The following is a 26,580-nucleotide window of genomic DNA, read 5'->3' as shown; positions in this document are numbered from 1 at the left end:
TAAACTCAGATAAACTTGACCATCAAACTCTCGCAACATCAAGAGAGAGTGTTATCTTAGCAAGTTTATGAATAATAGAGTTTGTAAAACGGTTATAAAATTTAAAAACAAATTAAGAATGTAAAGCTAAGACAAATCTTATGAATATCTTGTAACACTGTATTGGATTAAAATCTCTAATAGCATTTATATGTATTTGTTTGTGTTGTTATATAAAATTTGATCCATTTAATAACTAATGACTCACAATTATTAAAATGATGATTTTATTTGGATCAAACTTTATATAACAATATACACAAATATATATGAGCTACAGGGCCGGCCCTGGGTATAGGCGGGCTAGGCCTGTGCCTAGGGCCCACCTAGTCTAGGGGTCCAAAAAAAAATTTTGCCCTTTTAAAATTACACAATTTTTTTGCTGATTTTGAAAAATATCATTTTTTTTCTAAATAAGGGCCCAAAAATAATTTTTACCCTATAGCCCACTACATTTGAGGGCCGGCCCTGAGCTTACATTAGAGATTTTAATTCAAAATACTATTCCAAACAAAGACCATTCTCACTGAAAAGTACCACAATTCTTTGACAATCTATCTCAACTTCAATCTCACGGTAGCCAAATCGATTGAGTACACAATTAGAGACCATGGAGAATGGAAAGAGCTTCAACCACTGGCGGTGAGATAGTCTCGAATGCTAGAGTAGCATTCGAGGCCAAACATACAACCAAATGGTCATGGATCACCGCACCATAGCCCAAATTGGAGCCTGAACATTAGCAAGAGGACGAGGGACATAAGTAATTCGAGAAGATCGTCTTGTTCGCCTCTTGGAAATTGTGGGCAAAAGAAAGAGCCCAACCAAGAACTCCTTTCATGTCAAGCATTTTGTAGTTCTAAACCCATAAATTACGACGAAACCAAATACACCACAAGCAGGCCCGGCCCTGGGCATAGGCGGGCTAGGCCTGTGCCTAGGGCCCACCCAGCCCAGGGGCCCAATTTTTTTTTTCCCTTTTTAAAAATATAAATTTTTTTTTACCAATTTTGAAAAATACCACATTTTTTCTAACATAAGGGCCCAAAATTTTTTTTTTCCCCTATGGCCCACTTTGTTTCAGGGCCGGCCCTGACCACAAGAGAACAGAAAGCTTTTCCATTTCTTTTTTAAATATTTTTACTTTTAATAATTCTTTGTATGTAATTTTGGTTTTGAGAGAATGACAAACACGATAAATATTTTATTGATTATATGATAATAATATAAAACCATCCACTTTTGAATTATTCAAATAAACTAAAAACATTAAGTTCGAAATAACTTAAACAAAACTAAAAACGACATCGTTCACCAATCGAAATATACATCTTTCAGAACTGACTGAATCAGATATATATTTTCATTAAGTGCAAACAAATGGACCCTTTAATCAATCACTATTATATCCATAGGGACTGATTTTTCTTCACTACTCTTCTTCTCACGAGCAACTCTCCTCTTCTTATACCCTTAAAAGATACACATAAATAAAATAAAAAATATTAAAATAAATTAATAGTTATTATTATTAAAAAAAAATAAAAGAATAATATTAGATAAAATGTGTACCTTTGGATGATTTTTGCATTGAAGCAGGAATGCTATAGATGAGATTATTATATGAATCTCTAAGAAAGTCTTCAACATATTTTTTATCCATGTGTGTAGACTCAGATGATGAGTTTGGGCTAGGAGGTGTATTCATGAGATTATTATAAGAATCTCTAAGAAATTCTTCAATAGACATTGGTGGTTCATCAATAATTGATGATGAAGAAGTTTCAACAAGATCATTATTTTCATTTATTGGATATAATTCATGACTAGAAGAATAGTCATCAAAACTCCTTTTCTTCCTATTGGTTTTCTTCATCATAACATGTTCTGATTTCGGTTCTGATTCTGGTTCTGGCTTTTGTTCCAACTGTTCTAGCATTACCTATTTAAATTTAACTCTATTAATAAATTAACGTTTTGTATAACTATATTAATAAATCAAGTTATATGTCTTACTGTAGATGGATTAGATTGGATTGGATCAGATTTTCTCGGGAGATATCCATAAGAATGGAAACTATAAACCTCAACCAATGATCGACACCTTTGACCCGATGCTTTATGGTAGTAATACTGCAATATAGTCACACCATACGAATAATTAAGTAAAATATAATTAATTAATGCTAATTTAATTATCATAATAATATATACACATACATAATCATGTCTAATGCCATCTTTGCGAGGTCTAGCTTCAATAATCCAATCTTGGAGCCAATTGATTTCTTTTTCAAGTTTAGCAACCTTTGCAGAATGTTGCATATTCTTTTTCTTCCTCATCACATAAGGTCTTGGTGCTCTCCATCGCTTCATCATCATTATTATCATACATAAATACATGTATTAAAGAACAATATTAAAAAAATTATTTAAACAAAAATACTATTATTACAAAGAAAATTATATACCTTGCCCTTTCGAAGGGCAGTTGGGATCGGAGGAGGAGGCGCCATTGCCACTGGTAGTTGATAAGATAGCGGGAATGCTTCAATCGCATAGTTTTCAGAGTACTAGTTTTAATTTGTACATTAAAAAGAAAAAAATTATCATTAGTAACTACATCTTTTGAATAGTTGTTTTGGTTTATTTTTTTGGAAATATATTAAGTTTAATTTTTTATTTTATAATTGTATATGTTACAATTATTTAAGAGTTTCGTAAATTTTTAGAATAGAATTAAAAATAAGATTCAAACAGTTGATTACCATATGTATGAGAAAAAATAGTTACAAGTGCAACAAGTTAAATATTTGAACCTTATTTTTGGTACTGTAATTGTTTAAAAATTTTAAAAAATTTAAAGGAAGCTAGTCTTAATTAACTATAATATACATAATTATGAAGAAAAAAAAAATGAACTAAAAAACTTTCATAGATGTTGAAAATAAATTTCAGGTCTACCAAAATAATTATTTTAAAAGTGCACTAGAGATTTGGTAATTATATTATAAGTTTAAGTTTTGGTAAGATATATTTGGTACCGAAAAATCATCATTTTGGATGTCTTCTTCAGCATCTTCATGCAAACATATTTGCAACTCAAAATTTGATTCATATGGTTTCAGAAGATATTTGTTTAAATTTGCTTGTTGAATCAGTGTGTAGACTGGTTCATACACCTATATATATAGAGAGAGAAATGTAAGTAAAAAAGTTATACAATAAATACGAAAAATATACATAAACTATTTAGTTATTATCATTAGTTAATAATAACTATAATTCAGACCAAAGATAACAATTACAATATTTAGCTCTTATTAGATCATGATGTTTTTTATTTGATCATAGATTTAAATATATACTATACTAATGAATTAGTATTACAAGTAATCTTACATTAATAAATTAGTAGTGATAAATTATTTATAGTATTTATAGATTATTACTACAATACATGTTGAGAAATGATGATACATTTATATGACTGTAAGAAAATCTAAAAGTACTAAAAATATAATCTTTACCTCAATATAAAATTAATGAGCAGCGACAATTTAATGATTTATAGATAGAATTGTTTTATAATTATTATTAGAGCTATATAATTTAAGACATATCTAGTAAAAATACTAAATTATTAGTTAACTATTACAATTATTTATTGAAGTATCAGAGCGTTATTATAAATAGAATAACATACTTCCCATATTTATAAGATTCTAAATGGTTCTATAAAAGTACGTTAATTTAAAAATAAAACCCTAGCATATATCTCTCTATTAACGTACGTAAAACCCTAACATATCTTTCTATTAACGCACACTAGTTTAAAGATAAAGTACCCTAACAAATTTCTATTAAGGTATGCCTAATATGAAAATAAAACCCTAACATTCTTCTATAAAAATAATAAACTAGTATAAAATAAAGCACAAAACATCCTTCTATGTTGTCTCATCCCCCAAAGAACCCATATTTGTGTATTAATTTTTTATTCTTCATGTTGTTTATGAGTTCAAATAAGTGTCATTTTTTTTTTGTCAATGAATAATTTTATTGAAAAAATAAATCATAATGTCATACAACTTCAAGAATTAAGAAACTCCAATAAAAGAAGAAATCTCATCAAACCATACAAGTTTTCTATCCACTCGAAGAGTATGCTGGGTTAATCCATGTTCATCCACATTGGTCATTCGACATACATAGATTAGGGAATACTCCAAAAAAACTAAACATCAAACTTGCTAAATCCTCTTACAAAGAACCAAATTCATTTATATTCTTCATGTTGTTTATGAGTTCAAATAAGTGTCATTTTACATACCTTTTTAATTAATTTTATTTTTGTTGTATATATGCTTTAATTATTTTCTTAGATGTCTTATATCTAGTGATTTTCTCTTTCACTATATGTTAGATATGTTTGTGTGATTAATTTATGCTTAATTTATTAAATTTAATTTGTTTATGTGTATTTTTTTTAAGTCTAGTTTTGAAATGTTATTATTCATCACTCTCCTTAATATCTTAATTAATATATTTGGGTGCTTTATTAATCTAGTCACTCTATGTGTAGCTTAATTTCAACATTTGTTATACATCTTTTTTTTTTCATCTTTAAAATTCTGTTTGCTCTAATTATTTCCGATATACACTATCAAAAAAAAATTATATTTAATAATTACATTTTAGTCATAAATTTTTTGTGACTAAATGTGACTTTTTAGCCACAATATGACTAAAATACAGTATTAAGATACAAGTTGTCATAATTTAGTATTAGTCACAATTGTGACTAAAAACACATTATGATTTTTGTGACTAATACTTTTAGCTACAGACTTTTTAATCACAACAAATTAATTATTTTTTTTTTTAATTTGTCACAATTTTTTCACTTTTAGTCAAAAAAAAAACTTATAATTAAAAGAGATTTTTTTGTGGTATTATATATAATTTTTGCAATGGTGAAAAAATGTCACATATTATTAGTCACTACTCTCTCTCTCTCACTTAGAGAAAATCACTACTCTCTTCTATACGAACCCTTTTCTATCTAAAAGTTATAATTGACTTATACTTGGATAATTGTGAAATAATATTTGTATAAAAAATATCTGATAATTGTTGTAATAATAATAAACACCCCCAAATGTACATGTGTCGAGAAAGACTTATGAGAGATTTTAAAAAATATCGATTATAAGGTACTTTGTTTTCACTTTTACATTACCATGATCATTTTTTGAGTTATATTTTACAAAATAAAAATTCAAGATTAATCTTAATTACTCTCTCTTTCTCTCTAAATATGTATCAAGTAAAATCCAATAACTCAAAGTAATTAACCACACACACAAATAACACACTAGCAAACTCAACATCAATTGATTATATCGATCCATATTATTATAATTTCATCATAATTTTTCTCTAATATAATATAATTTTTCTTAATGTCCATAAAGTAAGCCCTAGCTCATGTACAAGCAAAGACACTCCTTAACTCATATACATGATAATTTTCCATCTTGTACTAATAATTTCGATATTATACACATAAAAACATATAGATCTATACAAATTAAATCGATTATCTAACATATATAATAATAATCATCAACCATAAAAAATTTCATCCAAAAACAAAATCAAACCAACTCATGAGATGTATATATAGATCTATGTGTGAGTGTGTGACACAATATATTATCAATTAAAACAATGAAAAAAATAAATAAATAAATAAAAATTACCCCAACACTTATTTGTCTTAAATAAGTGACCGATAAAAACTTGTTTCGATTAATACAAAACCCATTTTTCTTCTTCTCTTCATCATCATCATCATCATCAGGCACAAAAATCTGTCCAAACAAATTATTGGTTAATTCTTTTGGTTTGGGTTTTGGTGGAAAAATCTCATCAATATATATGTAAATAATCTCAACTATCTCCATTACTAGCTAGGGCTAAGAAAAAAGAAGAAGATGAAAAGAGACAAAAACAAAGATCTAGAGAGAAAGAGAAAAAACAATGAGTGAAATGAGTGAGTACAAGAGTGTTATATATATATAAATATATACATATATATAGGCCACTTGTATGTGTATAAATGGTATTTGGTGTTAATGTAATATTACCATGTATGTGTCTACGTATGTATCGTTTCATAGAAGAGGTGAAAAAAAATTAACAACCGTTACTTTGATTTTTTTTAAATAAATATATATATATAATATTAGCAGGTGTTAATTTGCTGTCATTATATATATATTTAAATAATTAAAAAATAGATGTGAAAATATTGCACCTTTTTTTTTCTTCCATTAAAGGTAACGTATGTAATGATAATACTATATAGTTCATGCACCTTGTTTTTTTGATATTATCTCTATACATTTTAGGTTAATTGTAATAATTTTAAAATATGAAATATATTTTCTTATTTATTTTATATATATATATATATATATTAAGGGTATTTTTGTTTTTACATTTTAAAACAATTTTTTTTCTTTTTTATATTTTTACGAAAATCTATATAGAAATTTACATAACAACTAACGGAGCAAAACAAGTCTCTTATATTTTATGTATTTATAATGTGAAAAGGAATGAAGAAGAAAATTTAAAATTATATATATTATACTAAATAAAATAAAAATAAAATGTAAATGTATTTTTTTTTGGGTGAAAAACTGACCATGACAAATTGTTAAATTACTTTATTTTAGAGAGAAATTTACAGAGAATTCTTACATTATAAGTATTACGTTTAATATGTATATAGATTAATTGGTTGAGATTTTATTCCTTCTTTGTAATTTTTTTTTTCTAGGGTAGGAAAATGACAAACATAGATAGTTATTCAAATATGTATTCCTAAAATCTTTTAAAAAAAAAAATCAAATCGTGTATTTATTTTTAATGTTATCAAAAAATCCAAAATATATATACCAAAAGCAGATATTTGTAAGTATATTTGAAAAAAAAAAATAAAAAATTTGAAAATTTTAATTGATTAGATTAATTGATTTTGTGTCCCTTATAACTTCGGTTTTTTAAAACAAACGACTTCGCCTCAAACAACTTCGGTTACGAATATGCATAAAAACCGAAGTTAAAGGTCTTTTTCTAGTAGTGCAGTCGAGTAATCTGATTATATATCGCAACCAGTACTTAAAATCTTATGAATTTGAGTCAATTGAATTTTTCAGGCATAAATTAAAATTTTAATTTTTTTTAGAACCAAACAAGTAATGTTGGTATTTTAAAATTCAAAGTAAAACCAAACTAATCCAATTCAAAATAGATTGGTTTGGTTCGAAATTGTAGTTTGTAATTTGTAAATGTTATAATATTTTTTTACTGAATTATTTTTATTTTAAAGCAATGAAAATAAATATTCTTAACACAATAATATGCCTAATATAGTTCTTAAATATCAATATTCAATAAAAAATTATATTAAGTAAATAATAAGAAAAGTGGTTTGGGTTTGGTTTGAATTACGGACGAGAATTTTAAAACTATGACTGAACCAGAGAATTATAAACAGTCCAGATTGATCAAACCATTGATACCAAATTTATTTGGTCTGGTCTCAAATGGTTTGGTCCGAATTAGTTGAGATTTCGACCCACAGATTAGAGATTATATAAACAAGGGTTTTTTTCAATTTTAACCAAAAAAAGTAATAATATTACAAAACTACTTCCAGTTGGCCAAATAAATAAATATACCGCCCAAATAAAAAAAATTACACAAATACCACTTACACACACCTTCAACCCATGACCCATGTTTCGTAGGCAACTATCGCGCAACCATCGTGCAACTACACAACAACCCAAAGCAACCGAGACGAAAATTCAACCAGAAAGAGAACCACCATTAATTCTGGCGACTTCGCCTGAGAAGACGACCAGAGTCAATCAAAACATGGGTTGTTTCGAATTCATAAAAAAGTGTAGAAAAACTACTACGAAACTAAAATTCAACCGAAAATCCAGTTTAATTTGCATAAAACTTATGTCCTGACTTTAATTTTTAGATACATGAAAGACAGATCTCAAAAAGTTGAACTGGAGTTCCCAAACAATTCAATCAAGTATAATCCAAAAAAAAAATACATCAATACTATAGTAAAATGTTTATCCTGGTGTATTGTTATTTTCTAAATTTCTAAGAGTGAATTTGTTCATATTAAATCATAAAGAGACATGTAGATAGAGTTACTTACGTGGAAATACTGTTTTGATTTTTAATGTTTCTCAACAGTTGTATTATAGTTGCATAAATATTTTGCTAACAGTTATTTTGTCTGATTGAAACCTTCGTCTAATGCAAGAGCACGTAGTAAATTTTCATTAGTCCGCCTAATATTAATGATATAAATATTATAAAAAATAACTTAAAATATTTTAAAATTAGAAAAAAAAAATCTCTTTTTTTTCTTTTTCTTCTTCATTCTTCCTAGAAATCGAACCCTAGCAAGAGCACTGACGTGCATGGTGGTCGTCTTTGATCAAAGGTGGTGCATGGAAAAATGAACTACGTGATCTGGAAGCTCTCGACACAATCTAGAAACGAGGTTCTTTTAGCTTGTTAACAACCAGAGAGGCCAAATTGAAGCCTAAAATCGAGAAATAGAGAGAGGCAGACTCAGGGGATCATTGGGTTTAGGTTTCTGGGCTTGGAGATTAGGTTTCCATGGTCTTTTTGGACCATCGGCGACTATTAACGGTCGTCGTGGCCTGGTCGTGGTTGAGCTGAGAATAGAAGAGAGGGACTAGGAGAGAGATGGTGAGGAAGGAAGAGAAAGAGAGATTAGGTTCAGGGTTCTCGGGCTTGGGAGAACGATGAGGTCTGACTGGAGAGATGGTCAGAGCACCGTGCTTATGGTTCGACTTCGGTGCAGCACCAAGGAGAGAGAGAGAGAGAGAGAGAGAGAGAGAGAGAGAGAGAGAGAGAGAGAGAGAGAGAGAGAGAGAGAGAGAGAGAAGAAAAAAAGAAAAAAAAAATAATATTTTAAATTATTTTTTTATTTTTAAGAATTTCAATTTTTTTTAATATTTATATCATTAATATTAGGCGACCAATAAAAATTTGCCACATTTACACTTATGTACACTGTGCCAGTCCACCTTGACACTTAACAAACCAAAATAGATAGAATAGTGGAGACCAAAACGTAACTAGAGTTTGGACAGTTCTACCTAAAAATTCAGTAATAGAGGTTGATCGTGCCAAACTTAAAAATTTAGGAAGTTTGATCTTAAATTATCTTAATATTTTTATTTAATACCACAAATACAATTAATTAAATTCATGAAATAGTTTCTAAAAACCCTAATAGAATTTTATATTAGGCTTAACTAAAAATATTCTTTAACTCATAAGAATATCGGAAATTTTCATCTTTAAGAATAATACAACCATACTTATCATAGGAGAAGTTAGTGTTGAATAAATCTATTATGAAATTTTAACAAAAACTAAGAATTATCTCTACAGATGGCACTAGAGGTACAAAAGGAAATCAAGGAACATAATACAAAAATTAAAAAAAGAGTTTACTGTATGAATGTTTTTTTTTTTTTTTTATACCCGTGCTGAAGTTGTAAATTATTCATTGTAACATTTGCATTAAACAATTTTTTTAAAAAAATATTAAAAGTACTCAATAAAAGAGAATTACATGATGCAGATCTCTTCCCTACTCTTCGATGGCTTAAACAGAAATGAATATTTTGTGTTATATTAGAAGAAAAAAATTCACTACCAGAAAGAAAAAAAGAATAGGAATCTATCTATGAAACCGGTAAAAATACCATAGGCACCGCAACCATTAAATCCGAGGAGAGTAATAAAAACTTTTTTACTCACAAAAAAAATTAATTAAATTCAAATATAAACATTTCAAAATAATTACATCTAAAAAAATATGTATCAAAGTGATACCTTTAAAAAGGTAATTTCAACTAAGAAAAAAAAAGTTGATGCCAAAATTTTGTGTTAAGTGAGCATGGAAAGTATATACATATGTACATATGCATATTTACAAACATGATTATTGACCATCCATTGTTTTTGTTTTTGTTTTTGTTTTTGCCTTTTTGGCTTTGGTTTTGATTTTTTCTTTGGCAGCATGGGCTGTTGACACGTGGAATCTTGGCGCAAGAGCCTTAGGATAGCCTGTTTTTCTTTCAAATGCTCTTACACAAAGTGACCCTGCAAATGCAATGCCAATAGTAATAATACATGAACATTTTGGGTTTTGATGAATGCAAATTTAGTAACTTAAAAGAGTTTAGGAATATGAAATTACAAACCTCGCCAGAAACAATGCTGAATTTCTTCAGTTGTTAAGCCTGTATTCACAGAGATTTTGTTAATAAAATAACTTTTTTAAACTCGTATACACATGCACAAACATTTTGGTTTAAAACTTGACCTAAGATGTTGAAAATCCCGAGCGGGATTACAACAAGAGTTGAGTTTGCGAATTCAAATTATTAGATCTTAATAAGAGCACTCACAATAGCTTCTTTAAAGTAAAGAAGCTTTAAAATTTTTAAAGAACCGTATTAAAAACAAGCTACAGCAAATGCTCTAAATTTCTTCTTCATTTTAAAGTTTTGTTAAAATACACTATTCATGCTCTATATTTATAGAATATTGTTCATTTTTCTAAATATATTTTATTAATGATTTTCGTATAGGGATATGTATATATATTAATATTATATATTTGAAATGAATAAAATATAATAAATTTTTTAAAAAATAAGATTTTGATAATGTATTTTAAAAAATTAATGTATGTTGTAACGTAAAGTGTGTTGTAAAATAAAAAAAGTAAAAATTGTTGGGAGTGCTTTAAGTAGTATACATATTTTTAAAAAATTTCAAATGAAAACTAAGAATTACCTCTAAAAATTGTATTGGTCGAGGTACCAAAATAAACCAATCTTCTACGTAAATTCCACAACCATGACCTAGGAACATCAATTGGATATTCACTAGATTCATGATCAGCAAACACCTACAAGAATAAAGACATGTAGTTAGTAAAAGTTCCAAAATATATTTCCAGGACCGGTCTTAGGCATAGGCGGGTTAGGCCCGCGTCTAGGGCCTACTCATTTTAGGGGGCCCACATAAAAAAAATTATCTTTTAAAATTATATACATATTTTTTTAATAACTTTAAAAATACCATGCCCAAAATTTTTTGTCTATGACTCATTTCAACTCAGGGCCGGCCCTGTATATTTCAGTGGAGAATATTAAAAAAAAGGTTCATAAAAATTTTACCTCATTGGTTTGAAAGTATGTACCATTCAATGGAAAACATCCTTTAGTTGCTGTTCGACAAGGTATCTGTTTTAATCATTGTTTGAAATGTTAATCCATGTTCATTAATATGAAAAGTTATAGATGAGATTGTAGAGATGTACTCACCAAAATTGAACCTGGGATGGTCTCCACATTTCCTTGCTGAGAATTTGTGTTTGAAGTGGATGGCTGTGATGAGTTTACAATTTCATCTAAAAGAAAGAAAAAGATAAAAACTGATTTAACAACATCTTATTTCATACAATTTCGACCATACACATAAATTTACATTGTGAAACTGTAGATTCAATGTGATTATTTTGCTAATTTTACGATTTCAAATTGTTAGTTTGACAAATTTCTCACCTGGAGTCCATATGGCAAGAAGGTATGGAGTAGGATCATTGTTATCTCGCTTGTCTAGCTGCAAACCCGAAAAAGAACATAGAAAGCTCAAGTTAAAAGACATAAAACCTTGAAGATTTTCCTTTCATGGAGGAAGAATGGATAATGTAGTTTACCCCTACTAAAAGTGGATGTGAATCTGGAAGTTCATAGCTGCATTAAACAGACAAAAAAAACAATGCAATGATTAGAATTTTAAACACTGGATTATACCAAACATATTTGCAATGTGGTTAGTTACTTACACTAAGTGCTTTGTTCTTAAACGGCTGGTAGATTTCAATTTCGGGACAGAGTAGTTAGTAAATTCATGTGGCAAAACAACCAAAGCTCTTGATTCTTCTTTGTCTCCATATATTATCTTATTCATGTCCATATAATTATAAAGTGGATCTTGGCTGATTTCATTACAGAGATTGAGTGTAGGAATATCATCATCATCATAATCATAGTCGTCGTCATTGTCGTCGTCATTGTCTTCTTCATTGTAAAAGAAATAATCTTCGATATCAATTAATTCTTCGATTTGTGGAGGTTCAGGCTCTGGTGATGCAGGCTCTGGTGATGCAGGCTCTTCAATGATAGGTTTACAAATCTGATCTGATTTTGAAAACTGATTGGTTTCAAGAACTAATGGTGGTGATGGTAATGTGAGGTTGAGGCCGAGGCTGAGGCCGAGGGTGCTATTGGCAGCCGCTGTTGGAGATGTTGAGCTCGCTTTTTCTTTCTCTTCGGGCCTTGGCAGGGCATGCCTTGCACTGCAAGCAAAGTAAGATTTTCGTGATTTTGAAAGTAAGATTTGCAGACACACAAAAAAAAGTGATACATACCTTGCATATGCACTAGCATAGTGTCTACACTCTGCTCTCATTGGACAAGCATTGCAGTTTGGATTTCTCTTTGTGCAATAAACCTGCAAAAGATTACATAAAATTGATGAATTTTGGAGTCATTTTGATGTTTTTAAAGACACATTTCAACAAGAGTTTGATTTTTCACCTTTCCAAATGTTATAAGATGATAATGTAGTTGATATCTGTGTAAGAAAATTAAACGCTATCAGAACAAGAATTAGTAAAGGTTAAATAGAAAGGCAAATTTGATGAAAATTACAGTGTTTGTTGGTCCATGGTTTGTAGTCTTGGCCAGAGATACTTCTGAATCGAATCCATCACCGGTAACCTACATGAAAATGACCATAGATTACTTAAACTCATTCTCTATGGAGATAAAGTTACGTCTTTATGCTCAAATTTTATGTTATTGTACTTACTCCTGTAAGAGATGTATCTGAACCTCTTCAGGTAATGGTTCAAGAGGAACCCACCCTAGGCGAACGGCTATTCGACCAACATTTGTATCCACCTTTTCGAAAGAAAGAAAAATCACCAATTTCATGAATGTCTAGTAGTTCATCATAGTAAATTATTCAAATTAAACTGAGGTGCTGAAGCATACCGGGAAGGCTACATGCTGAAGTGCGAGTAGGCGAATACACTCCACACTTTTTAAACCAAGTCCATGGAATTCTAAGAGGTATTCCCTGCAAAGCATCAATGACTAAAACTCAGAAACTTGAATAACATTCAAGTGTACAGTTTTTAAGAGCAAAAAACTTAATTCATGCTTACTTCACTTTCAATGGAGGGGCATGTCTTAGCCATTCTAAGTCAAGTTCCCCATGTAGTTTAAGAACTCGATTAAGAAATTCCTGCAAAATATTACCCACATAACAATCACATCTCACAAAATGAGAGCTTAAAAGTTCTCAACAAAAAAATTTGTACCTTGATTCGTAAGGCAATGATATTATGCTGGCCGCGTTCCTCGATAGCATGTGCTATGTCCTCAGGCTCCGCCAGCCTTACAACATTCCAATCCACAGAATCCTTACGACGACTATCTCTTGGCCCGTCAACATGGTATTTTTTCTTGAGTTCATCCCAATCAGTTCCATTATGATCACCTTCCTTCTTTTCTCCCTCTAAGTTCTTACAATATCTCTTTGCCATTGCCTCCCAGTCAATGACAGCTTTTTTCTTTTTCATCTCTATCTTATTCTCATCGGTAGGTAGCATGACACCTTGTTCTTGTACCGTTTCATCAGCTAAGCTCCCGGGCTCATTGTTGGCGATAATTTTATCAGAAAGTTGCTGTGAACCTTCTAAAATTTTTCCTCTTGTTGTATTCCCACTACTACTTTCATATGAGGAGGAAAATCTCGCAACAAGTGACATGAAGGCAGAGCTGTAGAGAACAAAAGTAGATGATCATATGAAATCTTATGATATATTTATGAATGTAAAATCTACTTATTGTCAAAAACAAGTACCTAGAAAGATTGTCTGAGACATTCTGAGTTAAGAAAACTCCAACCGCAGAGTCAATTACTGAACCTTTCCACTCTGAAAATGTCCTATCACCTGCTCAGATTACAAATTAAGCAGTAAGATAAATAAAATCTCCATACCATTAAGTATGAGTAGTTGAGATGTACCTAAAATTAAATGCAATTTAGCAATAAATGCACCAATACGTTCGCGAAATACTCTTCTTTCATCCTCCCACATTCTCTCATTTTCTTCACCCAACCTACTCAAGTTTTTCAGTTGAAGCTTCCAAGAATTGACCCCCTTAGCGTGCAATTCAAGCAAGAGTTGTTTCTTCTTTTTTTTGACAACAGTAAGTTCCCCCTGAAAAGCATTCTTAGAGTGAAGAACGATCGCACTTTCCTTTTCTATTTTTCTCGGTGCAAGTCCTGTGTAAGGGACTATTGCACCACCATGCTCATAATGAAAAACATTTGTGCCTCGGTTTTCCATCATAAATCCCTGATTAAAAACCAACGGGCCATCCCCATATTGAGCATTATTTTGTGGGAGGTTGTAATGATGTTGGTGCATGTTTCCCATAGAGCAGCAGCTATTTGGACTTGGCAAAAATTGAGAAATCATGCTGCTTGTTGCTTCAAATGTACCTGCATCTAATCACAAAGATTATATAACAAAGATTCATACTTCTCAATTGGGTAGCAATAAGAAATCCCTTAAACTCACTAAAACATATTTCACTCATTCCACTATCAAACTTCTCATCCAAAAAACAAGAATACCATATTTAACATCTTAAACTAATATAGAAAAGATTAGTAGGTTTTTGTTACCATCTAAAATCTCAGATTGTGGAGAAGGTGACATCTCAGCAATATTTTGTGTGTTATTTGTGTCATTATCTCCTGAAAATTATTGTCATTAGCAACATAAACCAATTTTACTGAGGCATTTTCTTCTTGGAAATAACATAAGGAAAAAAGACTTAATATCAAAGTAACCTCTTATATTAGGAGTGACTGAACTACTAAAATGAGTCAACAATGAAGTAACTTCACTAAGACTTGTTTGAAACTCTAAATTATCAGAGAGAGCCATCACAGTTGGTGGTATAGTCCTGAACTTCTCCTTAAAGTCTGCAAGTAAGAATTAAGCCTCTTAAAATAAGGGAAAAAACAAAGAACAAAAAACATAATGCAAAAGGTGAATTACCTTTCCACAAGTTGTCTTCCAATATACTACGTCCACTTTCTTTGTTAAAGTCACAGTTGAAAAGGGGAAAAGGTTCCAATTCCAACTCATTCTTAGTTTCTATTGTTATTTGTTTATGTTTAGCTTCCTTTCTTCGAAAACTCTTTCTATATTGTCTTCTACGCTGCTTTGATCTCTTTCCTTTTGTCTTAAAGAATAAATGAAAAATTGTTGAAGGCATTTTGTTGCATTGAATTATCTCGGGTTTCAAACTTCTTTGTCCCTTCGAGATGTTTACAATGGCTAAACTTTCTTCAATCTTCTCTTCCTTATCGAAGTCCAAAAATTTTCTTCTAGACACACTAGCATCATTAACAGCTTCAGCACTAGTCTCATCCACTTTTTCCTTGTCACATTCTGATGTAATCTTGTTTTTGATGTTTTTCTTGTTCTTTACTACGTTCTTGGTACCACTGACACGCTTTGGCGTAATAGGTTTCGGTGTGTGTGGTTTCAAGGGAGTACCCTTTGAAGGTGTACGCCTTAGCTTGCTTGTTCCCACCACCTTCGGTCTATGTATCTTCTTCTTCTTCTTCTTTTTTGGTTTCTTAGCTGGGGTTTTTTCCAACTCAGAGTCATTTCCTCTTTTTTTCGGGTTAGACAAATTGTTGCTTTCTTCATTCTCTTTATCTGTATAAACTGAAAAAACTGTATTAACTGTCATGAATTCTATCCAGCATTATCATGTAACAAAAAGTAAGAAAGAGAAAAGACCATGTTAGCTGTTATTATTGGTAATGATTTAAATAAACTTGTCTCGGCCATTTTACACACAAAATCCAGACTCCAATAATACACATATATGTGACTAATGCAGCTAAATTGAAGGTTATCAATAATTCAATTTAAAAAACTATAAATAAATGAAAAGAAAAAGTATATTATATACAAACTGGTTAAGTGGTACCTTATTTGTTCCAAAGTCCAAATCCTATTATTATGAATTGAAATAAGCTATAACCATTTTAAAATGTGCTATAAATGATACTTTTAGGGTGCCCAACACCTGATGATTTAGCCTTTGGGTCTTATAGATTTCATTTGAAATTAAAGAGTAATGATTTTCACATTCAATTACATTCAAATTACATATTTAAACACAATGATCTGTAATTTCAATCTTAATCCTTAATATGTGTGTGCAATATACTGACCTAATATTACACCAATATGACACATGCTAACCTGTTATTACACAATATAATGTGTATTAAATATTAATGTGGTCCAGGGACCATTCAAATTAATTACATGTCATTGTGTAAAATTTGTGTGTGCAATTTGAGTGTTTCTAAATAATTATTCTATATTATTTAGGGTTCTTAATAGGTCAAATTTTTAATAAGAATATTCACCTGGAAAAATTGGGTTGGAAGATTCCTCTGGCGTCAAACCAGTAGTCAGAATTGGGAAACTAGACAATTCTGAACATTAAAAGAAACAAAAAGAAAAATTACCAAACAAGAAAAGAAAATACTTAAACAGAATTTAGAGTAAAAATTGGAACCTTGAGGAGTTTGAGTGTTGTCCAATGGTGATTCTTTTCCATTGTTTAATTCACACAAAGCCTCATTCAAGTCTGGTACCACCATACCCAATTCCTCACTGTTTTTCTTCTCTCTTCTCATATATGTTATAGGCTTTAATGGAGTGTTTATGATCTCCATTATTAAATAATGATTGTTGTAAATTGTAATCACTGAATCAATCAAACAAAAAATCTAAAATTAATTGAAACTGATCGCATGCAATCAAAACAGAGTAAAAATCTGAAAAACAGAGGAATTTAACACATGCATTTACTCAAACACTTAATCATCTAAAAGAAAATAATTATATAACAGGCTTCAAATTTTTTTTATTCTCGGATTGAAAACAAGCCAATACCTAATTTATATATTAAAATTGTTTTGTACCAAATTATGAAAATTTCATTGTAACGGTGTAAAAATTCAAATGTGAAAAATGTTATCAAAATAAAAAGTGAGATTGATGTTACCAAAATTAATTGAAGAGAGAGCTTCAGTCACTCCATCACCGCCGTCAGAGAAAGAATGAGATTATTTTTAGGCTATTATTTCCAAATTCAGATTATATAATATTAAATTAAATTAAATAGAATAAAAAATAATAATTAAATTAAATATCTAGTATATTCTCTTTTTTTTTATTCTGTTAAATTTAAATGCAATTTAAATCTATGGTTAGTTTTATAAAATATAAATTAAACCCCTAAAATATAAATTAAACCCTTCAAAACCCTGTGAACTACCCAAAACAACTACTCTCCCAAGCCCTCGAGTACACCATCACTTCTCTCCATGAAAATGGTATCGCTCCAGAAATCATCCAGATTGCTAAAATTATTCTTAACCTCACTGCCTCTCTCCAAGGTCACTATTATCTCTTTTTCTCTTTCAAATTCTGTGCCTACATTTGCATTTTTCTGAAATAATCGTTGGTGTTGTTTCGATTATTTCCGCTTGAATTCGTGTTTTCAATCTAACATTTTTTTCATTTTCACAGGAAGTTTTTCAAAAGAAGATCAAGATCAGAATCAACAATACGAGTTCAATTGTAAGTGAAAGTCAGTGACTGATATTGGTGCCAGGTACTGATCTAATTTTATTTGATAAAAAATCTTCACCTTTGATTGATCAATGGCAGCTATAATGTGCCTCCTCCAGGGGCACCTATAATGGAGAGGTGTGGTAGCCCCACCGAGACCTCGACACCGTAATCTTCAGCCATGGCGCTCTCCATGAACTCGGCCTGCACCTCCATAGTGACGAAGTGCTTCTCGAATTGGTCCATGGTCTCGGACATCTTTTGTAGGTTCCCAGTAGCCAAAGTAGATTCGAGAGACTTGACGATCGATCCCATGGACTTGTTAATAGTGGTCATCTTGGCTTGGGTGTCTAGGCGAGCCATGACGGCGTCGAGGCGCGAAGCCATGTTTACGAATGGCATATTTGGCGTATATATATTCGAGCGCCGTCGATGTTGCCTTTTTCCATGGCCTTCTTGATCTTGAGCTTCTCCGACTTCTCTTCTTTCTCGCATTTTCGGGCCAGAAATTCTACTCCATGATCTGATTAAGCAGCTTCTCGGTGTTCCCCATGGCGATCACTTCGGATGATTTCAAATTGGGATTCTATGGTTTTTGGGCACAATGAAATTGTAGATCTTTTTTTTTAAAAAAAAAAATAATTGTATAAACAATTTTTTAGCTTTTTATTTGGATATTATTATGATGATGAGTTTTTTCTCTTGCTAGTTTTTGTTCTTTTTTTTTAGGTATTGAGAAGATTACTTTGTGTTTCTCTTGCATTATAATTTACTCAACGATTTAAACAACCTAATATTAGATTACTTAAGTATAATTTAAGTTTATTAACATAATGATCAACAATTTAGATAATGTACAATAACTATAATCAGTATCTAAACAAAGATTGTTAGAGAGGTATACAAAACAATTTATTATTCTTAATTTATACTTATCTACTAATTGGGCTCCATTTAAATTTCCTACTTATGTTGTTGTATTATTGTTTTTGTGCGTTAGTAACATAATTGTAATATATAAACGTTTAAATTAATAAAAAAAAGAAAAAAAAACTAGTTGAGCTCAAAAATGAATGGAAAGATCAGATCAACACTAGTCAATTTGCTGCTGGAAATTACAAAATATCTGATGTATACAATCAGATGACAGCAGGAAATCAAGTTTGTCACTGGAGTAAACAGGTGTGGTTGAGGATGAACATACCAAAGCATAGCTTTGTGCTTTGGCTAGCTGTGCAAGACAGGTTAAAGACCAGGCAAAGATTGGTCAGATTTCAGATTGCAACAGATGCAAAATGCATTCTTTGCAATGAATCTGATGAAACAACCGAGCACTTGTATTTCTGCTGCAAATACTCGAAGGAGTGTCTTGAACAAGTCAAGGCATGGCTCGGCTGGGGTGCTACAACCAAATCACTGCAAGAGATCATTAGGTGGTTAAATAGAGCCAAGAAATCCAAGTTCAGAAAGGCTGTATATGCGGCTGCTACTGCAGCTTTAGTCTATCATATTTGGAGAACCAAGAACTGCATTTTATGGCAGGGAAACAATACTCAAATGATTCAAGAAGTGAAGTGGCAAGTAAAAACTAGGATCACTTGTGTGATGCCTAAAACAGTAGCTCAAATAGATTATGACTGGTTTGATTCTTTGTAATTAGCATGTAGATACAATTGTATAGACATTTTACAGACCTTTTAGGGTCTTTTGATTGTATTGAAAGTTTGTTAGAGCAATAAAATTTCTGATTCACAAAAAAAAAAACACTCAAATCCAAGTTTCTTTGCTTATTCTATGTATCCTTTTATTTAGAGATCTTCAACTATATGCCTTTTAATTCAAATATATGCCCCATTCAAAAAAAAAAAAAAAAACAACTATGCCCTTTCTAAAGATTTTGGGCCTTTTCAATAGTGTTTTCTTTTAGTTATTTCTTCTTAAGGAAATTAAATAATAGTCTATTACATGATGATAAATCACTCAAAGAATAGAATCAACAAGATTGGCAAATTATGTCGCTTACAAAAACATGAAAGAAAAATCATAATAGCACCTTCAACCAAAAGACTAATAAGCCTTCAACATTGAAACATCAAAGAAGTGCGAAGAATATTAGAACTCCAATCTAAATGACATGTGACAAATCACACCTATTAATGACTATCAACTAAAAATCTTCTAATATAAATTAGGTAATAACAATTCTATTATTCAATTGAGAATAAAAACAAATAACCAAACAACCAACCATAGCGATAACAATCATAACAAACCACTGCATCATAAACCATGAGGCTAATAAAAACTTGAGAATCTCTCAAATCTAAACATGGACAAGTATAGTCATGTTACTTACAAAAATTTCTTTGAGGCAACTGAGATTCTCCCCAACGTTCCCTCAAAAAAATAAGACTAAAATCTCCTACCATGAATAAACAAAGCCTTGCTACCATAACAATAATAAGGTGGTGTATCAACACTATTACTAATAATAAGAACAAAACAAAAAAGCAATAAAACATCAATACAAGCCGCACAACATTCCAATGTTCACCGTACACACGTTTCCTCTTTAAGAATTTATAGATCCAAACCCCTACCCGAGCCAACAACCTCCACCACGACCATAACAGAACCCCGACCATTGACCACCATTTTGCTACAAACCTAGACGCCCAAAACCACTGAGAAAGTCCTAGGCCCCAAAGGAAATAGTTGGACCCCCAAAATGCCAAATCTAGACCTGAAAGGAGAAGATCAGACCCCCACACTGCCATAGGCCATCAGATCTACACCTGCAAAGTCGAACCACTCACCATAGACGCCCACTGCCCATAACAAACCAACGCTAATCAATTATTATTATTTTTTTTTTAAAAAAAAGGCTAAAATACAACACTATCTCACTAACACTTCCAAGAACTTCTCTACTCTATTTTTTAAAATACATCACAAAAATTCAACTTTATTTATTTTACCTTAAACTTTTATATTACACCATACATTAACTTTTTTATTTTTTCTCTATATCATTTAAATATATTTTCTTAATTTCATAGAAATAATTCATATAATATTTACGCACATATATAGAAAAGTTAAAAAACAATATTAAAATATATTTAGCTCAATAGATAGTTATCTTTGCATTTAGCTAAATACTATTTATTAAGTTAAAAAAAATATATGTAAAATAGCTAAAATTTACCTCACTTGTAAAAAACTTAATTATGTAATTTTTTTTTTATAATTTAAAAATTAAACTATTTTAACTCGTATATTAGGAATTATCTTACAGCGTAATGAAAAAATTAATTAATTAATTAATTAAAGACTATTCTGCTATTTTATCAAAAATTAGTATTTTTGTTATTAAAAAAATTATTAATTATTATTTGAAAAGAATATAGGGCTCGTTTGGAACGTCGTATTAGGTCGTATTGTATTGTATTATATTGAATTAAATTATATATCATATTTTTATATAATATTATGTTAAACTTTAATTTATACTAAAATATTATATATTTAGGTGTCTATAAAAGTTAATACCACATATAGTTTTACATAAAAATATTGCATAAAATACAATTCAATATAATACAATACAATAACTTAATATGACGTTCCAAACGAGCCGATATTGAATTTTATTAAAACTTTTTTTTTTAAAAAAAAAAACAAAAAATTGAATAGGTGATGCCCTAATCTCTCTTGTGTCTCTCTCTTGGGTTTTGGTCAGAACACAGTCGGCATTTTATCATTGTCAACCTTCCCTATCACATATCAAACGTTCTCTCCACTCTCGATTCCATTCTCTCCTTCTCGCCCTCATTCACTGACCCAAGTAAGCTAACTCAATCCTCAAGCTTCTTTTTAATGGTGTTATGTTGTTCTTCTCTGTTTTCCTTTGTTTTTTGTTGTTGTTGTTGTTGTTGTTTGATTTCTCCTACTACTACACGACTCCATTGTTGCCCAGCTTCATATTCGGTTCATATAGTCTAGATCTAGTTTTTTAGCAAGGTTTGACATTCAATGTTGTTTGCTGTGTTATATGTTAGTGTGAATTTGTTTGTATTTTTTTACGTTGACTTAATTGAGAGTGAAAACCCATTTGAAAGCTGTTTACAGCTTTAATTTTGTTAATCTCGTTAAAAATTCATCTGGGTCGATGTTAAATTGGACTTTTTTGTTTTAGCATAATTTGACACTAATTTTAGGAAAAAAGTGATAATCTTTTTCAATTTTGTTATAATTGAGTACTATTAGATTGAGCTCTGTTGCCAGGTTTGTGAGGCATGACTGGTGGTGATAATCAAAAGGTTGATGATGGTGATAATAAGCCAAATGTTGAAGTTGGAGATTTGCCAAAGGCTGATTTAGTTGAGGAAAAGTCTGGTGTGGAGAAGAAAAAATCTGGTGGAGACAAGCAGAAAAAGTCTGGTGGAGAGAAGCAAAAAACTGGTGGTGATAAGAAGAAGAATAATGCTGGTGGTGGTGGAGGTGGTGGTGAGATTTGTTCCCCACATTGCTACTTAGTTGATGGCTCTATATGGTTACATATACTTATTATTATGGGATTATGTTGGCTTTTACAGGAGGAAAGAAAAAGGAAGTTAAGAAGGAGACTGGACTTGGACTTACCCACAAGAAGGATGAGAACTTTGGAGAGTGGTACTCTGAGGTATTTTTCTTTTAACTAACAATTAGCATTTGTAGGCTGTGAAGTTGTTGTAGGAATTGTAAAATTTCCATGTATGCTAGTCTCAAACTATTAGCCTTATTACTTGTTGTGTTTTCCTATTGAGAAATGATGTATTATAGTTTGTAGATAGATAGAAGAGGATAAGGTATCATATTGAAGATATAACGAAATATTAATACAAGTTTTGTTTAAAATTAAACATAAATTTAATTTGATTTTACTTCTTGGTGCTGTAGGTAGTTGTCAATGGAGAAATGATCGAGTACTATGACATATCGGGGTGTTATATTCTCAGGCCTTGGACTATGGCAATATGGGAGATCATGCAGGTGAGTCTGAGAAACTTTAAAATATTGCCATCATATTCATTTTCTTAAATGCATCATTTTTTTAAAATGGATGTTGTTCCCATTGATCATTTATCATTGAATTCCCACATTTTTCATTTTCAATATTTTGACTTTCTAATAATATTGTCAATGATGTCATTTGGCAGGCATTTTTCGATGGTGAAATAAAGAAAATGAAAATAAAGAACTGCTATTTCCCACTTTTCGTATCTCCTACTGTCTTGCAAAAGGAGAAGGATCATATTGAGGGTTTTGCACCTGAGGTGAGATTTGGAAACGTTTTTCAGAACAATGAGAAAACTTTGACTTGTTTTTCTGTGTGTTGTTTCTTCTTTGAAGTCATTAATGACGTTATACCTTGGGATTCCTTAGGTTGCTTGGGTGACTAAATCTGGAGAGTCTGATTTGGAGGTGCCAATTGCAATTCGTCCAACTAGTGAGACGGTAATGTATCCCTATTATTCAAAATGGATAAGGGGACACCGAGACCTTCCTTTGAGACTTAACCAGTGGTGTAATGTTGTTCGATGGGAGTTCAGCAATCCCACGCCTTTCATCAGGTTTATTACTTTTAGATCTCTTCATTTATAATAGTTTAGTTTCTTAAACAATGCCGATGTCACAAATGAAGAACTACGTGTATTGCGTACAACATTTCATAGTTACTCTTGATTTTATTTTATTTTATTTTTCTATTTATTCTGCTTTTTTCTTTTTCTGTTTTCTTAAATGATCCGTAAAAATTTTAGAAATATGAGAAAAAGAGAATGTAACTGTTGTTGAATTGAAGCTTGTTCTGTCTGTTAACCGCCATGAATTAGATAATCGCTAACTAACTCTTACATATATACTTATTCCAGGAGTCGGGAGTTTCTTTGGCAAGAAGGGCATACTGCTTTTGCAACAAAACCCGAAGCAGATGAAGAGGTATGAAACTTAAGCTTGAATACCATTAAGATTATGAATTCGGATCTTCTATTTTAACTTCTCCTTATCCTTATTTTCATTAATCAAGTAAAATATTTTCACTTTATATAGTTTCTTTATTTTATGGAAGAAGATCCATTGACAGGATTTATATGTGTAGATTTCATATTTTGACAAAAATTTTAACTCATTTCGGTACAAAGTATTGATTTAAGGACCAGTTAGAACTCTATCAAATACAAATTTATTCTCAATGCTAATTTAAATCAGTTTTTTTGTTGTTCTGGAACTTAACTAATAATAGCTTGTTTCCGTCTTCTTTCGCTTAATTTAGCATCAAGGCTTTTGTTCATATTTCTTTTTAGTTTCATGTATTCAAGTGCTTAGGATTGTCTATGATATTTTCTGTGGTATTGCGTATTATTGTTCATGATGATAGGTTTAATTTCACATGAATGTGTAAAATATCAGGTTCTTGAGATTTTGGAGTTGTACAGACGCATCTACGAAGAATTCTTGGCTATTCCTGTTGTGAAGGGCAAGAAGAGTGAGATGGAGAAATTCGCCGGTGGACTATACACCACAAGTGTTGAGGTGTAGTGAAATTACTTGCTTAATCCATTTTCTTTGCCTTTGATTTTACGACACATTTATTTAGTTTGAACTGTTGAATGCTTATACTTGTCTTTCTTCGTATACTAGGCTTTCGTTCCAAACACCGGTCGTGGTGTACAAGGTGCAACTTCACATTGCCTTGGTCAAAATTTCGCCAAAATGTTTGAGATTAACTTTGAAAATGAGAAGGGAGAGAAGGCTATGGTCTGGCAGAATTCGTGGGCCTATAGTACTCGAACGGTACTCTTTCTATCTAACATCTTGAGAAGAATAGTTCCAACATTTTGAAAATTGACCATTTTAACCTTTTTTCGATTTCCAAATATAGATTGGAGTAATGGTGATGGTTCATGGGGACGACAAAGGTTTGGTGTTGCCACCGAAAGTTGCATCTGTCCAGGTTATCGTAGTTCCCGTGCCATATAAAGATGCCGATACTCAAGGGATTTATGACGCTTGTACTGCTACTGTGAATAGCTTGAACGAAGCTGGTATTCGTGCTGAAGCCGACTTCCGAGACAATTACTCTCCTGGCTGGAAGTACTCTCATTGGGAAATGAAGGGTGTTCCTCTTAGGATTGAAATAGGACCAAAAGACTTGGCAAACAGTCAGGTAAGCGAGTTTCTGTTCTGTTCATTACCCTCTTTGATCTAGTTCGGGTTTGATGTTATAGAAATGTTTCACTTAAAATTGTTGAAATACAGGTACGCTGTGTCCGCCGTGACAATGCATCGAAAAAAGATATTCCAATGGCAAACTTGGTAGAGGGAGTAAAAGAACTTCTGGACAACATTCAACAGAGCCTATTCGATGCTGCAAAAGTAAAACGAGATGCGTGTGTTCAAATTGTTAAGACTTGGGAAGAGTTTGTCGATGCACTCGCCAAAAGGAAATTGATCTTAGCTCCTTGGTGTGACGAAGAGGTAATTTTCCTTTTCTCATCGATATTTTTATGATTTCGTGATCTAAAAGATGTTCTTTGTTCTTACTCTATAGGAAGTAGAAAAGGATGTGAAAACAAAGACAAAGGGTGATATGGGAGCAGCCAAAACTTTATGCTCCCCGTTCGAACAGCCAGAGCTCCCGGAAGGTAACCCAACCGCGATTGAAATCTCGATTATTTACCTTACTAGAATGCTATTGTTAAGTAGGATGTTTCTAAATAGAAATGATTTGTTTCGAATGTAGGTACTTTGTGCTTCGCCTCGGGGAAGCCGGCGAAGAAGTGGACCTATTGGGGAAGGAGTTACTAAGATTATGAGATATTTTAGCATTTGTTTGGTATTTTTGAATGTAGCTGAGCTTGTTATATTGGAGTGTGATTTGTTATAGGAAAAGAGGTACTTATTGACCTGAAAAAATTGAACAAATCCCACTACTTTCAATTTTCAATCTAATTTATAATTTGCTTACATTTGTTCATTTTACAAAATTACATAAAAGAATGTTTTGAAGGATTTGATTTGATTTTCTTTTATTATATAGTTGGATTTGTCTTTCCCTATGCTTAGCATATGGATATGCATGCCTTAAGTAAATTAATAACTACATTACTTGCTTAATGGATTGACATGGGTGGATATATAATTTTAAGTAAATTAGTATTATGATATGTCATTTTTGTATTAGTATATTAAATTTAATAATCTGAATTAATTAGGAATTGCTATTAAATTACCATTAATTTTTATATATTTGTAAAATTTTAGAATTTTAATTTAGATATTATTATTATTATTATTAAAAATTAAATTTAAATATTTGTTTGCAATCAAAAGTTAACTAGACTTAGTGTATTCTTTTTGTATGATATAAAAGAAAGTAGAGATTACACAATTAAGTTTTTACACATATTGAAAAAATATGATATTTTTTTAGTGAAATTTATTTTATAAGAAAAATTAAAAAAGTTGAAAAAAAAGAAAGATAAGGGGTAAGTAAGGGTAACAAATTAAATTACTTTTTCTATATTTTCTTCTTTTTATTTTATTTCTCTCATAATTTTTTTTTCTTTTTTTTTTTAGAAAAAACTATATTT

At 30.8% G+C, this 26,580-nt stretch overlaps 4 protein-coding genes and 1 pseudogene across 12 annotated transcripts; 2 read left to right on the top strand and 3 right to left on the bottom strand.

Annotated features, from left to right (window-relative positions):
• Nucleotides 1–1,027: 1,027 nt before the first annotated feature.
• On the bottom strand, nt 1,028–6,593 carry LOC133034632 (uncharacterized). Its single transcript, XM_061109824.1, has 7 exons — nt 5,805–6,593; nt 3,084–3,221; nt 2,511–2,612; nt 2,260–2,409; nt 2,056–2,172; nt 1,612–1,981; nt 1,028–1,511 (listed from the first exon to the last, which is right to left on the bottom strand). Exons 1-7 carry the CDS (start codon nt 6,006–6,008, stop codon nt 1,429–1,431), a joined length of 1,164 nt encoding a protein of 387 aa, XP_060965807.1. The 5' UTR covers nt 6,009–6,593; the 3' UTR covers nt 1,028–1,428.
• A 3,313-nt stretch (nt 6,594–9,906) lies between these two features.
• On the bottom strand, nt 9,907–18,159 carry LOC115719543 (protein ROS1A). 6 transcript variants are annotated; one of them, XM_061109819.1, is made up of 24 exons: nt 18,024–18,147; nt 17,376–17,447; nt 16,884–17,075; nt 16,732–16,800; nt 15,338–16,024; nt 15,127–15,261; nt 14,959–15,030; nt 14,293–14,778; nt 14,128–14,218; nt 13,583–14,042; nt 13,427–13,506; nt 13,254–13,338; nt 13,069–13,160; nt 12,909–12,977; nt 12,795–12,831; nt 12,626–12,708; nt 12,041–12,553; nt 11,912–11,948; nt 11,757–11,814; nt 11,517–11,602; nt 11,370–11,435; nt 10,984–11,098; nt 10,386–10,424; nt 9,907–10,284 (listed from the first exon to the last, which is right to left on the bottom strand). In XM_061109819.1, exons 3-24 carry the CDS (start codon nt 17,041–17,043, stop codon nt 10,124–10,126), a joined length of 3,681 nt encoding a protein of 1,226 aa, XP_060965802.1. In that variant the 5' UTR covers nt 17,044–17,075; nt 17,376–17,447; nt 18,024–18,147; the 3' UTR covers nt 9,907–10,123. The 6 variants fall into 6 exon arrangements, with proteins under 6 accessions (XP_060965802.1, XP_060965804.1, XP_060965806.1 ...); XM_061109821.1 differs by having other exon boundaries at nt 15,338–16,015; XM_061109823.1 differs by having other exon boundaries at nt 15,338–16,006.
• LOC115719210 (ESCRT-related protein CHMP1B-like) lies at nt 18,044–18,497 on the bottom strand (annotated as a pseudogene).
• Nucleotides 18,498–19,087: 590 nt separating this feature from the next.
• Nucleotides 19,088–19,600, top strand: LOC133034002 (uncharacterized). Its single transcript, XM_061109036.1, has one exon. The coding sequence runs from the start codon at nt 19,088–19,090 to the stop codon at nt 19,598–19,600; it is 513 nt and encodes a 170-aa protein (XP_060965019.1).
• A 2,015-nt stretch (nt 19,601–21,615) lies between these two features.
• LOC115718966 (proline--tRNA ligase, cytoplasmic) lies at nt 21,616–26,001 on the top strand. 4 transcript variants are annotated; one of them, XM_030647796.2, is made up of 13 exons: nt 21,616–21,791; nt 22,232–22,453; nt 22,543–22,628; nt 22,886–22,978; nt 23,146–23,262; nt 23,372–23,559; nt 23,860–23,926; nt 24,398–24,520; nt 24,629–24,781; nt 24,870–25,154; nt 25,247–25,465; nt 25,539–25,632; nt 25,731–26,001. In XM_030647796.2, the coding sequence occupies exons 2-13, from the start codon at nt 22,243–22,245 to the stop codon at nt 25,793–25,795; spliced, it is 1,701 nt and encodes a 566-aa protein (XP_030503656.2). In that variant the 5' UTR covers nt 21,616–21,791; nt 22,232–22,242; the 3' UTR covers nt 25,796–26,001. The 4 variants fall into 4 exon arrangements, with proteins under 4 accessions (XP_030503656.2, XP_030503655.2, XP_060965800.1 ...); XM_030647795.2 differs by having other exon boundaries at nt 21,625–21,791; nt 22,214–22,453; XM_061109817.1 differs by having other exon boundaries at nt 21,627–21,791; nt 22,232–22,447.
• Nucleotides 26,002–26,580: the final 579 nt, after the last annotated feature.

Source organism: Cannabis sativa, chromosome 2 (assembly GCF_029168945.1).
Source record: "Cannabis sativa cultivar Pink pepper isolate KNU-18-1 chromosome 2, ASM2916894v1, whole genome shotgun sequence".
Classification (NCBI taxonomy): Eukaryota; Viridiplantae; Streptophyta; class Magnoliopsida; order Rosales; family Cannabaceae; genus Cannabis; species Cannabis sativa.
Note: the sequence above shows the minus strand (reverse complement) of the source record. Positions and strands in the feature narration are given on the sequence as shown.

Coding starts and splice junctions, on each gene's coding strand:
- LOC133034002 (XM_061109036.1), top strand. CDS start 19,088: ATGACAGCAGGAAATCAAGTTTGTCACTGGAGTAAACAGGTGTGGTTG.
- LOC133034632 (XM_061109824.1), bottom strand. CDS start 6,008: ATGGAGATAGTTGAGATTATTTACATATATATTGATGAGATTTTTCCA. Junction 3,222..5,804: donor TAAGACAAATAAGTGTTGGG/GTAATTTTTATT, acceptor CTATATATATAG/GTGTATGAACCAGTCTACAC. Junction 1,512..1,611: donor AATGCAAAAATCATCCAAAG/GTACACATTTTA, acceptor GTATCTTTTAAG/GGTATAAGAAGAGGAGAGTT.
- LOC115718966 (XM_030647796.2), top strand. CDS start 22,243: ATGACTGGTGGTGATAATCAAAAGGTTGATGATGGTGATAATAAGCCA. Junction 22,454..22,542: donor TGGTGGTGGTGGAGGTGGTG/GTGAGATTTGTT, acceptor TGGCTTTTACAG/GAGGAAAGAAAAAGGAAGTT. Junction 22,629..22,885: donor TTGGAGAGTGGTACTCTGAG/GTATTTTTCTTT, acceptor TTGGTGCTGTAG/GTAGTTGTCAATGGAGAAAT.
- LOC115719543 (XM_030648628.2), bottom strand. CDS start 17,043: ATGGAGATCATAAACACTCCATTAAAGCCTATAACATATATGAGAAGA. Junction 14,779..14,958: donor ACAATCTGAGATTTTAGATG/GTAACAAAAACC, acceptor CTTTGTGATTAG/ATGCAGGTACATTTGAAGCA. Junction 12,832..12,908: donor ACCATGGACCAACAAACACT/GTAATTTTCATC, acceptor TTTCTTACACAG/ATATCAACTACATTATCATC.